Below are 13,601 nucleotides of genomic sequence, written 5' to 3' on the forward strand. Positions count from 1 at the left end.
ACAACTTGATGGATTTTCACAAAATGAACATTGGGAGCATTTTGAGTGTTCATTACATCTATACGCGTACATAATCCCTGAGGGGATTACAAATAATATACACGTATTCTTGAAGATAACTCTTCCCCCCACCTAACTCAAGGACGTGAAATATTTAGACGATTTGTAAAAACATCCAAGTTTTATTTATACAATTAAAATTTCTTGGGTCACGTGCCCCTTTCAGACAAAGGTTTCCTTGCAAAAGACTAGGAAGCTGTGAGCATGAATTGATGGGAGAATGTTAGATTGTGTCGTCCCATTGACATTTGGCTGGGAAACCACAACTCATCTGGTACAGCCTGATGTCCATGTAGGATCTGCTGCTCCCAAAACTCACCCCCATAGTGGCAGTGCACTTTTATCCAGGTCATACTGTCCAGGCACAACAGGGAGAGAAAGAGAACATGAAGGATGTGTGTGCTGAGAACAAGACATTGCAGTGTGAACCTTCTCCATCCATTCTATAACAACCTGTTTCCAAATGGCATGCCTTCTGTAGAATCGGGTGGGCGCCATTGACCAATTTTAGCAGAAGAAGGCTAAAACAGGAAGAAGCCAACTCTCTTTCATTGTGCCATTGTGCGCTGATCCCATCCTCTTTGGGATAACCCTTCCTTAGAAAGGGAGGGATTTCAATAGCTGTGCCCTGTCTGCCATCCACATGTTAAACATGTTAAAACGTAAAAGCAGTCTTCTGATCTGTCTAATCTCTCTGAGTTCTGATTAGACTTATCCATCCATTTTTTGATCGTCTGTTTTGAAGGATTTAAAAATAAAATAAAAAAGAACCATATCTCAGAGAGTAGTGAGACAACAATTTAAGATATGGGAAACTGAAGTAGTATTGCATTATATTCTATTCACTGAGAATCCAGTATTACTTAGCTTTGAGTGAGGTATATCAAGGATTGGCAGCAGTCTCAAATGTTTGAAGGAGAACTTTGCAATCTGGTATAAGTTTCTTCTTCAGATGAGAGAAAGGGGAATGGGTTTACATTTCAGCAAGAAGGATAGAGAACAACTGTTTAAGGTCAGAAGTGCTAGGCATCAGAAAAATCAGAGATGGACAATGCTTTGGATATAACTTCTAGTCCATTATTTCCTTGTTCTCAAGTAGTTATGGCTGTCACTTTGTCAGTTACTAGTTATCTTGGCAGAGATATGTTCCTAGATCAGATCTATGTAGACAAATCCCCCTGAGTGTTAATTCAGTGAATGCTAATTCACGTAAACAGCCTTCATTCAATCAACACGGAGATATGTGCAGCACTGACTGCAAGATAAATGCGAGATATAACCCCCTCCTATAAAAAGTTTATCACTAACTATAAATAAAATTCAATATCAGAGTAACTCTTCTACTCTGCTCATGTAATCATTTTCTTGGCAAAGAAGAAGAACTGGTATTTACTGAGCACTTATGTGCCTGCCATTTTATTACATTAATTCATTTAATGCTTATAAGACCATTATGAAATAGACATTTTTATTCTCTGATTATAAGTGGGAAAACCAGTTACTCTGGAGTTTAAGCTATTTGACCATGATTTTAACTAGTAGATATATTGATTCTCAGTCTTGGGCCTTAAGGAAGACCTGTAAGGAGCCTGGTCAATCTTCACAGTCTACAGGTACAGTAAGGAAACTGATACCCAGGAGAGATAAACACCTTCTTTGTCAAGATTGGAGAAGGTCCCACCAAATCTTGCCCTATGGCGGGCTTTGTAATTAGATCCAAAGGTGGTTTCTAGGTCTTGATTGTGTTCTTCTAAGAACTGGGTAGATATCCCAAAATTCTCTGGAACAGCAGGCTGTAACAATGGGGCGTCAGCTGGTGCCTTGGCCTTGGGAAAAGCCTCCAGGACAAGCATTGTTTAGTCAGAAGCTGTGGCCAAGGGGATGCAGCCCTCCGAAATCCCAACTCTTGACCTGCAGAGGCAGAGAGACCAACTGACCTGGTGTAAATTTTCAGTCTATTATCTTTTAGCTCTGTGACCTTGAATAACTCATATGGCCTCCCTAAATTCAGATTCTCATCTTTGGAACAGAGACTTTAGGAGAGGTGTTGTGATGGCTAGACAGCAGATATATAACTAATGGTAAATATTAGTAAGAGAAAAATGAATGGTCCTGGGCAGTTTCTGAGATACCTTATAATTCCAATTCCAGTTTTATCTATCTTACTGCTTTTCAAAAGTCAGCAATGGTGCTCGGAGTTCTTTCAAAGTACCCTTAACATAGCTTCCACAGTCACTTAACTGGCAAAGAAGGTTTGAAGATCTGATATTATTCTTAATCAAAGACCTAGAAGCAAGGGCTACTACCTCTACAGGATTAGAAATCTTGTCATTTGTAAAGACCTATTTCATGTGTTCTGGGTATAGTAATTCTGCAATTACCATAACAGTTTGCAAAGCACAAGTCAAGCATATTCCTTGCTTGTTTGGTAATGTCTGGTATCAGCCTTTTAATGCTATCTATCAGGCCTGAAAATATAAGTGAAATAACGTTTAAAATAGTAGTGCTCGAGCTTTATTGTGCTCAGAATCATCAGGAAACATTACAAAATACATAAATTTCTGAGGCCAGATCTCAGGCAAGCAGGGCCAGGAAATCTGTATTTTATCAGAACATCCAACCTTATTCTGAAGCATATGGCCCTCAGAACATACCTGGAGAAAGGCTGTCTTGCAGGCTTGCTGTCCAACTACTCTCTCTTAATGGTCCCTAGAAAACAACAAACAAATGCCCATCATTCAGAGTAGCAACAGAGGAGATAGTTGCTCTTAAAATATATGGTGGATTTATCCTCCTACTCTATATGCATTAAGGGTACAATTCATTTAGTTCATCTATACTATCTTATCTAATAAAGAGGGAATATGCTAATTGACCATCATGCCATCACAAAGATGGCGGTATCCACAGCCAATAAGGAGGGAATATGCTAATTGATCACCCCACCCTCAAAGATGGTGGTGCCCACAGCCAATAAGGAGGAAATATGCTAATTGACTGCCGTGCCCTCAAAGATGGCGGCACCCACAGCCACAAGATGGAGACGGGCCTGGCTGCTCTGTGCACCTGCCTTTGGAGTCCCCCAGTTCCCTCAGCCCCCTAGTCCCCCAGAGCCAGCCCAAGGCACAGGCAAACCTTGGATGGTGTCTGCCCAGCCGCCCAGAGCTAACCCAAGGTTCAGGCAAGCCTCGAATGCTGCCCATCCTCACAGGGCCACCTGAGGCTCAGGTAACCAGCGTCAGCCAAGGCTTGTGCTCCCTTGATTGCTGGGGTGCCTCCTGCCCCTGAGGGCTCCCAGACTGTGAGAGGGGGAAGGCTGGGCTGAGGGACCCCCCCTCTAGTGCATGAATTTTCATGCACCGGGCCTCTAGTGTTGTATAAACATACCACAACTCACAAGAAAGCTTGAGCTGGGAAAAGACTGGATAGTTGTCCTCACCAACTCTGACTGGTGTAAGCTCTCTAACCAAGAAATAATTTGTTCTTTGGCATGAGATAAAGGATAAGAGGAGCAAGTAAAGGAGTTTATACTAGGTGGTATGCACCGATCTCAAATATGGACTAGACATAAAGCTGTACCAAGAAATCTGGACCCTAGTTCTCCCACCAGGCGTGTAAAGACTCACATCAGGGTCTAACCAAGAAATGTCAAGTGGCTTCATTAGAAACTCCTGGACTCCTGGCTGGCTATTTTATTGTCTGGGTTTCAATAAAATGAGAAAATAGCTGTCATCCAAACACATTTGAGTTTAAAAAACAACAGCAACAATTATCTGTTGTCTTAGAATAAAATAAAGCCCTGCTTTTTAATCACAGCATATCCCTATTGTTTTTGAGTTTTAATATTAAGGAACATATTTTGTTAATAATTCAAACAATAGTGATTGGTGAGGGGGCTCAGGGAACATTTGAATCTGTCTTTACTCCAGTCAGTGTGCTGAAGAAACACACTGCCTAATGCCCCGGGATGGACATTAGGTAACGATTTAATGGGGTTTTAATTTTGGGTTGTTATTAATAATAATTAATGTAATTTTGATTATGTTGGAAGCTGGAGGGATACTGTCAGTCATCCTTTCAGGATGGTGGTATTGCCCTGCCCTGTCTAATCAGAGGTTCTTAGAGGAGGTAGGCTCAAAGTGATTTAAAATAAAAGAAGGTAGATGTTTAATAAAATCTCAATTAAGAAATTAAATTATATCCAAATTGAAAGGGGGCATGGAAATTATCTGGCCTAATGCTTTCATTCTGCAAATGAGAAAAATGAGGCCCGTAGGAATTAAAGGTCTTGCCCAAAACTATTCAGCTTGTTTCTGTTGTTTGATGCATCATTGGGCTAAATGGCCTCACAGGCCCAACTTGGAAACGATGGCAGGATGCTGTGGCCCTGCTCTCACTGTTGTTTATCTAATCTCGTGTACTTCCTACCCTTCGTAATTCCTGTTTTCTAAATATGGAAGGTGTGTAACTGTAACGTTTGTTATAGAAAAGCTACTCTGGACCAGTATCTGTTTAAGTGAAGACTTAAATGCTTTGCTGCAACAGTAAAGAGTCATGTCTATGCCAGGAAAAGAAAACCAGGACAGGAAATGCTCAGTCCTCCAGCACAGGCCTGGTTACCTGGAGCTCAGGGCTGTGGCCCTCAGCCCCACAGGGTGGCATTAGCTCAGGACTCCAGAGCAGAGGTCAGGATTCACTTCAGGGCTCTAGGCAAGTCCCCTTTAGCCTGGCTGTCCTTCCCTGCCATGTTTGTAGGACAGGGAGATGGTGCTGATATCTCCCCGCTGCTCCATCAGAGGCACTGTGTGAAATTAGCTCCTGTTTGTTTGGGGAGGTTTTAAAGCCACTCATTCCACCTCCCTGCTAATATGATTACTAGCACTTTCTTGTAGGAAAGGGCCCACGCCTCATCCCCCTTCTTCCTTTAAAAAAACAAACCAAAGGGTCTCCTTTGTCTCCCCTGTGGCCAAAACGGTTGTTGCTTCTGTGGTTGTTACCCGCTCAGAAGGTCAGTTTATGAAGGGTAAGGATTCCTAGGTGCCATGCAAAAACCAACAAAACAACACTAACAACAAGAATAACTGCTATGGAGGTTCTTAGAGGGCTTCTGAGTTATAAACCGACTATTCTAGTTGTAAAAAAAAAAGGTGGCCCCAGTCAGTCTCCAAGCCATCTCTGCCCTCCACAGGGTGAGGCCTGGTGGACTGTTGATTGGGGCTGTCTTTCTAAGGGTCATCCCCAAGGCTTTCCACAAGAAGAACTTAAAAAACTGTTTTGGAAGGAACGCCACCTTTTTAATAGCCAAAGAAGTACCTCTCCCTCTGGCACACAGCTCTGTGCACAGCCTGTTTCTCAACCTTTGGAAATCCTTTAACAGTTTATGGAAAGCCACCCTTTAAACCAATCCAACAGCTCCTTTCTCCATAACCTGATTTTAGAGGTGTTTCATTATCTCTAATTACTCGGGGTAAACGGTGATTACTCAATGTTTTAATCATCAGTTTGGGCAGCAGTTACTCTAAACTCAGGGAAGCCCAGACTCCCATGGGTATTTTTGGAAGGTACTGCGACTAGTCGGTGCATGCTTTCTAGTACCTACGCACGTGGTCCCCAGGTGAGTCCCGGCCCCGCTTCGCAGAGCTGCAGGCAGCTGAGCCCCAGCCCAGAGGCAGCTGCGGACTCCAGCGCTGCCCCGGCTTCCGGGACCGGCCTGCGAGGCGAGGCGAGGCGAGGCCGGGCGGCTGGAGGGGAGGATGTGGGCGGGGCTCCCATCCCAGAGAGGGAGGCCAGCGAGGGAGGAGGGAAGAAGGGAGGGGCTGCCCGGGAGGAGGAGGACGGAAAGAAAGACTGAGGGAAAGGGGAGGAAGGAGAAGATGCCTGAGGGCAGAGCAGGAGGGAGGGAGGGAGGGAAGGAGTGCAGAGCCCGGCCCGGAAGCTAGGTAGGTGAGTGGCATCCCCGCCCAGGGACAGGAGCCTTAGACGCCGCTGCCGCTCCGCGCGCTGTGTACTTGGCTTCTCTCCCTCATGGGATTCCCGTCGAGCCTGCTGCACCCCGGTCCTAGGCCCTCGCCTAAGTCCACTGCGGCCGTTCAGAGGTGCCCAGAAGCTGCTGCTGGCGAGCCCGCTCCTGCAGGGATCTATGGTGAGCAAGGCTGCCTGGCGAGGCGGGCCGGACAGAGGGGGCCCGGGCGCATCCTTGGGGTGGGGTGTGCAGAGGAGGAAGCGCCGGACTCCGGCTGTGGTCGCAGCCAAAGGTGCTCCCAGCAAAAGCTTGTGCTATACCTAGAGATGCTGGCACTGAAAGACACTCCTGCCTCTGCCCAGGCCACCGTCTGCGCAAACTCGGGCTATTTCCACCTTACTGGGTTTGGGGAAGAAGAGAAGCCTGTCGTTGAGGGTCGTTGGGGAGGCTGCGAGGTCGGGAGGGGATAGCGAACATCAGTCTACCCTGGAAGGCAGGGCCAGGAGAGGAAGGAGGATTGGCTCCCAAGTCAGGAGAGAGTGCGGGGACGGCCAGGTGGAGGGAGCGCACCTAGCTGGGTAGGTGCTGCGGTGCGGGGCTGCGCAGAGGGGAGTGTCCGCCGACCGGGGCCACCCCGCCCGAGGAAGCCAGGGAGAGCTGGCGGACTGCGGCGGCCAGACGCGCCTCCTCCACGAGCCATGATCGGGGGCTTGCCTCGCCACCACGGTGTCATCGGAGAGGGTCTCGATGGCCAGGGTGCCAGGCGCTCCGGGGACGAGGCTTCCCGGGTAGCCGTGCTCTAGAGGGAGGCGCGGGCGGGCGGCGCGGCAGACGCGCGGCTCTCCAAGGCTCCTCTCCCCGCGCAGAGCCGCCGGGCACGGTCCCCGGAATCTCTAGTCCCCGCGGACCCTCCCGGCCCGAGGTGGGCCTGCGGCCTCCCGGGCACCTCTGATGTGGGCTCAAGGCTTTGTGAGACGCGAAAAGCCCCAAAGACAGGGAGTCCGTAAACAGAAGTGGCGTCGGAACTGGTGTCGGGAGAAGACTCCGGCAGGGAGGTATAGGACGGTCGCCTGGAGTTGCATCCCTACTCCCCAAGAAAATTCAGAAGATGGAAGTTCCTTTCGGCTTTTATCTTTTTTAATTAAAAAAATTTTTTTTGGGGGGGGGAGTGAGAAAGGGGGAGAACGCGATTAGCGATGCATCCCACTTGCTGAACCCGAAATGGAAATACAACCAGCCTTTGCGTGTGAGCGCGCCGAGCGCTCCCGCCGCCACCCTGGGATCGTCCCGGGGTTCCGGGCGCCGGCCCCTACCCCTGCCCCTTCGCCCCTCCAGGACCGTCCCTTCTCCGTCTGCTTCTCCTATTTCTGGAACTCCTCCCACAGGGCTTTTTAAAAAAAGGGTTCCTGGCGTCTCAAAGAAAAGAAAGAAAAAAAAGAAGAGAAAAGAAAAACCCCTTTGCCCTCCCCAGCCCTTTCGCAGTCCGCCCCGGCGGCGGCGCGGCGACTGGAGGACCTAAAGCCGCTCCAGAACCAGCGCGGCTCTTCCCGGCGGAGACGGTCGCGCAGGGGCGCCCGTGGCCTCCGCACCCCGGCCTCCGCGTCGGGCGGCGCCGGGCAGCCGCGGCCCCAAGGGGTGGGGGTGGGGGCTCAGCGCTTGATGTCTCTCTCCTCTTCCTAAAGGCTTCCCTGGAGTGCCCCCGAGAAGAAACCCAAGGTCGTGGCGGGGGGGGGGGAGGGGGCGGGCAACCTGAGCCCCCAGTCTTTGCATCGACCCAAGGCTGGAGCTGGGGACAGACTTTGGAGGGAGAGGCGAAGTGCGGGGAGGGAGGTTTTGAGCGGGAGCCGTGCGGCTCGCACCCCGGAGCGGGCCCACGGGGACGCAGGTTTGCGCGGGGTCAGGTTTTGGAAAAGGCCCCTCGCTGAGCCGCTGAGCGACCCACGCGTGCAGCATCTCCAGTTTGTTGGGACATCCCAGCGACTCCTGGAGCTGTGGGCTGGTAAATTCCTCAAGAAATATTTGCTGCGACTGTGCAGCTGGTGCAAAGGAGGAAGGGGGTGGGGGGAGGAAGTAGCGGGGGTTGGCCGGGGTGGGGGCGGGGGGAGGAGTGGTGGTTTAAAAAATAAGGCAGGGAGAGAGAGAGAGAGAGACGGAGACACAGAGGTCGAGCGCGGCCGAGAGCTGTTCACGGTTTTCTCCACTCCGACTCCTGGGAACGTGGTGGGATTTCCTTTCTGCATCGGGCCGGGAGTGGTAAAACCTCGGCGACACTCAGACCTGAAACTTGGGGCGATGCGCCCTCTCCCCGCGGCGACGCCTCCGCGGGAGTCCGCCTCCGCCCCGAAGGGCCCGGCCGGCCGCCTTCTGCGGGGATTTATCCTCTGCTCCGGGGGACGCGGTGCGGAGAGCCTCCGGGTAAAGGAACCAGAGAAAACAGCTTCGCGGCCGCTCCCTCCCCGCTTTCCCACGTCGATCGCCGTCCGCCGCCACCTCCCCGCTCCGCCCCGTGCGGGACTCGGTCAGCAGCTTGTTTGCGGCCGGGAGCTGCGAAGGCTGCCGGGTTGGGAGCTGCAAAGACGGGCTGCCCGGTTGGTCGGAGCAGCCGCCAGGCGTTCGCCCTCGGGTCACTGCCTGTCGCTGGGAGCGATAGTGGCCTCGCGGGCACTCTGGGGAGGACGAGGCGGGGGACGCGCGCACGGACCCGTGTCCTCGGCGCCGAGGCTTGGAGAGGCTGAGGCTCCGCCGCCCCCGGCCCCGGCCCCACTGGAGCCTGGCTCATATGCTGAACGGCGCAGCCCCTACAGTGCGCCCCAGATCCTGCGGCTTCGGGCCGCTTGGCACTAGTAGGGCCCCGCGGCGGGACGTCCCGAGCGCCGCGGGGAGAGGCGAGGACCCCCCCCCGTCCTCCGCGCTCTGGCCCCGGGGTACCTGCGGAGGGCTCCTCCGCGGATCGCAGCCCCAGCTCCTCCCCGGCCGCGGGAAGCCGGGGCTGGAGGCTGGGAGACTGGCCTCCGCCGGGGGGCGGGGCCGCGCCGGGGTTCGCTGGGCCCTTTCGCCGCCCGCCCGCCGCGGGGAGGGTGGGCCCCTCCGAGCGCGGGGCGGGGCCTCGACGCCCACGTGACCCCGGGAGGCTGGAAGAAATACCGAGCCCGTCTGCGCCAGAGTCTCATTATATTCAAATATTCATTTCAGGAGCCATTCCTTAGTGCCATCCAGAGCCACGCGCGGCAGCAGCTCCGCTGAGCCTTTCCAGCAAGTTTGTCTCCAGATTGGCTGTCGAGAATCATGGACTGTTATTATATGCCTTGTTTTCTGTCAGTGAGTAGACACCTCTTCCTTCCCTTTCCCCGGGAGTCACTCTGCCTGCCCTCTCCACCCACCCCTGCTCGCCCCGGGTCCCTCCCGTCGGACCTTCCTCCCAGAGCCCACCCTCCGCTTTCGGGCAGCGCTGTCGCCTCCTCCGCGGCCGGGCAGCCGCGGCGCTCCGGACGCGCGGGTCTCGGTGCAGTGCTGCCTGCTCCCGCCGCGCTCTCAGGCCGGGTGCGCTGCAGGAAAGCGGAGCGAGAGGGGGCTAAAGAGATGCAAGTCCGCGTCGCGGGGTTGTACCTTATGGGCTCATCAGCCACCCCCCTTCCCACTTGCCTGGGTGTGTGTGTGTGTTGGGGGGAGGGGAGTGGCCGATGCCCCGTGTTGCGTTCCCAGCTGCTTGTCAAACTTCTGAGGTTGCTTCTGGGACCAATCCCTCGCCCCCGCCGCCTCTTCCCTGGGAGTAAGGGAGCGGGCACGCTCCGGTGCTTTTTGCTGGGCATTTCAAACTCATCAGCCCCAGTAAAATACAACCTGCAAGCCACTTTGTCAGCCCCCAGACCACGTTCTCGGCCTTGGCCTCGGCCTCTGGACCCCGCGGTCCAGTGTCTTTCCCCTGCTTCCCTGCTTTCCCTCCCTCCTGCTTGGAACCAGCTGGAAGGGGTGGAAGTTGGGCTGGGAGGGCGGAGGAAGACGGTGGGGGTGGAGGAAGAGGGGGAGAGGCTGGAGGTCTGAAGTGGAGTGGAGAGCAATGGCATTTTAATTCTCCCTCCTCCACCCCCCCCCCTTTTTTTTTTACCCCCTCAATGTTAACTGTTTATCCTTGAAGAAGCCAAGCTGAGATCATGGCTCAGATAGCAGCTGGGACAAAAAAAGATTAACAGGATGGAGGCTATCTGATTTGGGGTTATTTGACTGTAAACAAGTTAGACCAAGTAATTACAGGGCAATTCCTACGTTCGGGCCTTGCATGGCTGCAGCTGGTGATGGGGGGGGGGGGGTGAGGGAGAAGACACAAACTTGATCTCTCTGACCCGCTTTCCATCCTGACCCCCCTCTATCTCTCGCCCTTATATGCATATGCAGAGACATCTCTGTTTCTCTCCAGTTATTGGTGTTTATTTATTCTTTAACCTTCCGCCTCCTCCCCCTCCCCAGAGACACCATGATTCCTGGTAACCGAATGCTGATGGTCGTTTTATTATGCCAAGTCCTGCTAGGAGGCGCGAGCCATGCTAGTTTGATACCTGAGACGGGGAAGAAAAAAGTCGCCGAGATTCAGAGCCACGCGGGAGGACGCCGCTCAGGGCAGAGCCATGAGCTCCTGCGGGACTTCGAGGCTACCCTTCTGCAGATGTTCGGGCTGCGCCGCCGCCCGCAGCCTAGCAAGAGCGCCGTCATCCCGGAGTACATGCGGGATCTTTACCGGCTCCAGTCTGGGGAGGAGGAGGAGGAAGAGCAGATCCACAGCAGCATCGCCCTGGAGTACCCGGAGCGCCCCGCTAGTCGGGCCAACACCGTGAGGAGCTTCCACCACGAAGGTGGGTCCCGGCCCGAGTCTGGGCGGGGGAGGGCGGGTAGGGTTGGCTGGTGGCGCCCTGGGAGCCCTGGGGGAGAAAGGTTCGGGTTACATCAAAGCCCCCAATCCCGGAGGCTGGGGAATGGGGCTGCCTACCTCCAAGAATTTCCAGAGCTGTGGCTAAATTTATTTTTTGGAGATAGAGGGGAGGGGCCGAGGGAAGGGGAAGGACACCACTCAGACGTGGGCTTAGCCTCCGAGGTGTGTTTTTGCTATATCAAAGCCTTCTCTGCCAGGTTTTATGCCCGTTTTCTTCTTCTTTTTTTTTTTTCTCCAAAGCACCTACTGCATTTAATGTTACAGCTGTGTGTTTGTCAGGTTTATTCAATAGGGGCCTTGTAATCTGATCTGAATGTTTCCTAGCGGATGTTTCTTTTCCAAAGTAAATCTGAGTTATTAATCCACCAGCATCATTACTGCGTTGGAATTTATTTTCCCCTCTGTAACATGATCAACAAGGCATGCTCTGTGTTTCCAAGATCGCTGGGGAAATGTTTAGTAACATACTGGAGAGTGGAAGCAGAGGGAGAGGGTAGCTGTGGGCATGTTTCCTCCTGCCCCTGCTCTGGGGGACCCTCTTTTTCTTTACAACCACTTGTAAAGCAAGCCGTGTACACAAAGCCAAGAGGGCCTTAGAGGGGGAGTCTTGGTGGTGGTGGAGTAAGGAGTTGACACATGGAAATTATTAGACATATAAAGGAGGTCGGGAGATACTTTGTCTTTGGTGCTTGCCGAATGCTAGCTATGTCTCTCCGAGTTTGCTAGCCTGCCCCATTCATCTGCTTCTTCAGCTTAGAAGATATACTTACTCCCCCCACATAAGCAGAATTCACCACTCACCACCCAACCCTTAACTGTTTCTTGACTTTTCAATCGCTCAGACAATTCATGTGCTTTTTTTTTTCTCTTTCTTTCTTCCCATTTTTCTTTTTCTTTCCCTTCCCAATTGTGCCTAGAACATCTGGAGAACATCCCAGGGACCAGCGAAAACTCTGCTTTTCGTTTCCTCTTTAACCTCAGCAGCATCCCAGAGAACGAGGTGATCTCGTCCGCAGAACTCCGGCTTTTCCGGGAGCAGGTGGACCAGGGCCCTGACTGGGAGCAGGGCTTCCACAGAATAAACATTTATGAGGTTATGAAGCCCCCGGCAGAACCAGTGTCTGGGCACCTCATCACACGACTACTGGACACGAGACTGGTCCACCACAATGTGACGCGGTGGGAAACTTTTGATGTGAGCCCTGCAGTCCTCCGCTGGACCCAGGAGAAGCAGCCAAACTATGGGCTGGCCATCGAGGTGACTCACCTCCACCAGACACGGACCCACCAGGGCCAGCATGTCAGGATTAGCCGATCGTTACCTCAAGGGAGTGGGGATTGGGCCCAGCTCCGGCCACTCCTGGTCACCTTTGGCCACGATGGCCGGGGACACGCCTTGACCCGACGGAGAAGGGCCAAGCGTAGCCCCAAGCATCACCCACAGCGGGCCCGGAAGAAGAATAAGAACTGCCGACGCCACTCACTCTACGTGGACTTCAGTGACGTGGGCTGGAATGACTGGATTGTGGCCCCACCAGGCTACCAGGCCTTCTACTGCCATGGGGACTGCCCCTTTCCACTGGCTGACCACCTCAACTCAACCAACCACGCCATTGTGCAGACCCTGGTCAACTCTGTCAATTCCAGCATCCCCAAAGCCTGTTGTGTGCCCACTGAACTGAGTGCCATCTCCATGCTGTACCTGGATGAGTATGACAAGGTGGTACTGAAAAATTATCAGGAGATGGTCGTAGAGGGATGTGGGTGCCGCTGAGATCAGCAGTCCTTGGAGACACACACACACACACACACACACACATTACCATCCACTCACCCACACCCTACACAGACTGCTTCCTTATAGCTGGACTTTTATCTTAAAAAAAAAAAAAGGAAAAAAACCTAAACATTCACCTTGACCTTATTTATGATTTTATGTGCAAATGTTTTGACAATATTGATCATATATTTTGACAAAATATATTTATAACTACATATTAAAAAGAAAAAATAAAATGAGTCATTATTTTAAAGGTAAAACTATGTCCTTTTCTCTGGAATCCTTTCTCTTTTTTTTTCCAGCCCATCTCTTTTGAGTGAGCATTTTATCCCTATTGAAGTAGAGCTAGAAGCAGGTGGTAACTGGAGGTGGTTAAGTTCTAGGGACAGGAAGTAAAAGAAGGATAGAGAGATGGTAGTTGCCAGGATGAATTGTTTTCCATCTCTATTTAATGTTAACAAGGACACAGCATCATCTCCCATCTGGATGGCACATGCCGTGGAGAAACAGTGGGATAAAAGGAGTAGGCCAGATTAAAGACTCAGTTTGGGGCTCCTTGTCCATCTTCTGGATTTGCTCACCTGTTAGAGGTGCATCCGAGCTGAGTGATGGGTAAGAATTTCAATGCTTGGAAAGTGGGTCCCACCTCTGCTTTTATGATACCCCAGGGTGTCTCCAGTTACGGGCCTCAATGCTGTGTTTTTCAATCCAAAAGTAATTTTCACACACATATTAACAGATGTATGCCAGGTATATGTGTGTGTGTGTTTTTAAGAGGTTGTTGGGTGGTGGGTCTTTTTTTCTTTTAAGAAGTGGGTTTTAGCCAATAAAATAAGTGATGTGCCTTACCTTCAAAAAACTTGGTGACCACTATT

General features: G+C 52.0%; 1 protein-coding gene across 6 annotated transcripts; it reads left to right on the forward strand.

The window, feature by feature from the left end:
- Nucleotides 1–5,896: 5,896 nt before the first annotated feature.
- On the forward strand, nucleotides 5,897–13,003 carry BMP4 (bone morphogenetic protein 4). Of its 6 annotated transcripts, none has more exons than XM_084873961.1 (4): nucleotides 5,897–6,202; nucleotides 9,215–9,340; nucleotides 10,487–10,869; nucleotides 11,864–13,003. In XM_084873961.1, exons 3-4 carry the CDS (start codon nucleotides 10,494–10,496, stop codon nucleotides 12,718–12,720), a joined length of 1,233 nt encoding a protein of 410 aa, XP_084730087.1. In that variant the 5' UTR covers nucleotides 5,897–6,202; nucleotides 9,215–9,340; nucleotides 10,487–10,493; the 3' UTR covers nucleotides 12,721–13,003. The 6 variants fall into 6 exon arrangements, with proteins under 6 accessions (XP_084730087.1, XP_084730089.1, XP_084730088.1 ...); XM_084873963.1 differs by having other exon boundaries at nucleotides 6,019–6,202; nucleotides 10,540–10,869; nucleotides 11,864–12,976; XM_084873962.1 differs by lacking the exon at nucleotides 5,897–6,202 and adding an exon at nucleotides 8,147–8,437.
- Nucleotides 13,004–13,601: the final 598 nt, after the last annotated feature.

The sequence above is a fragment of the Pipistrellus hanaki genome, assembly GCF_964339955.1.
Source record: "Pipistrellus hanaki genome assembly, chromosome: 1".
NCBI classification, from domain to species: Eukaryota; Metazoa; Chordata; class Mammalia; order Chiroptera; family Vespertilionidae; genus Pipistrellus; species Pipistrellus hanaki.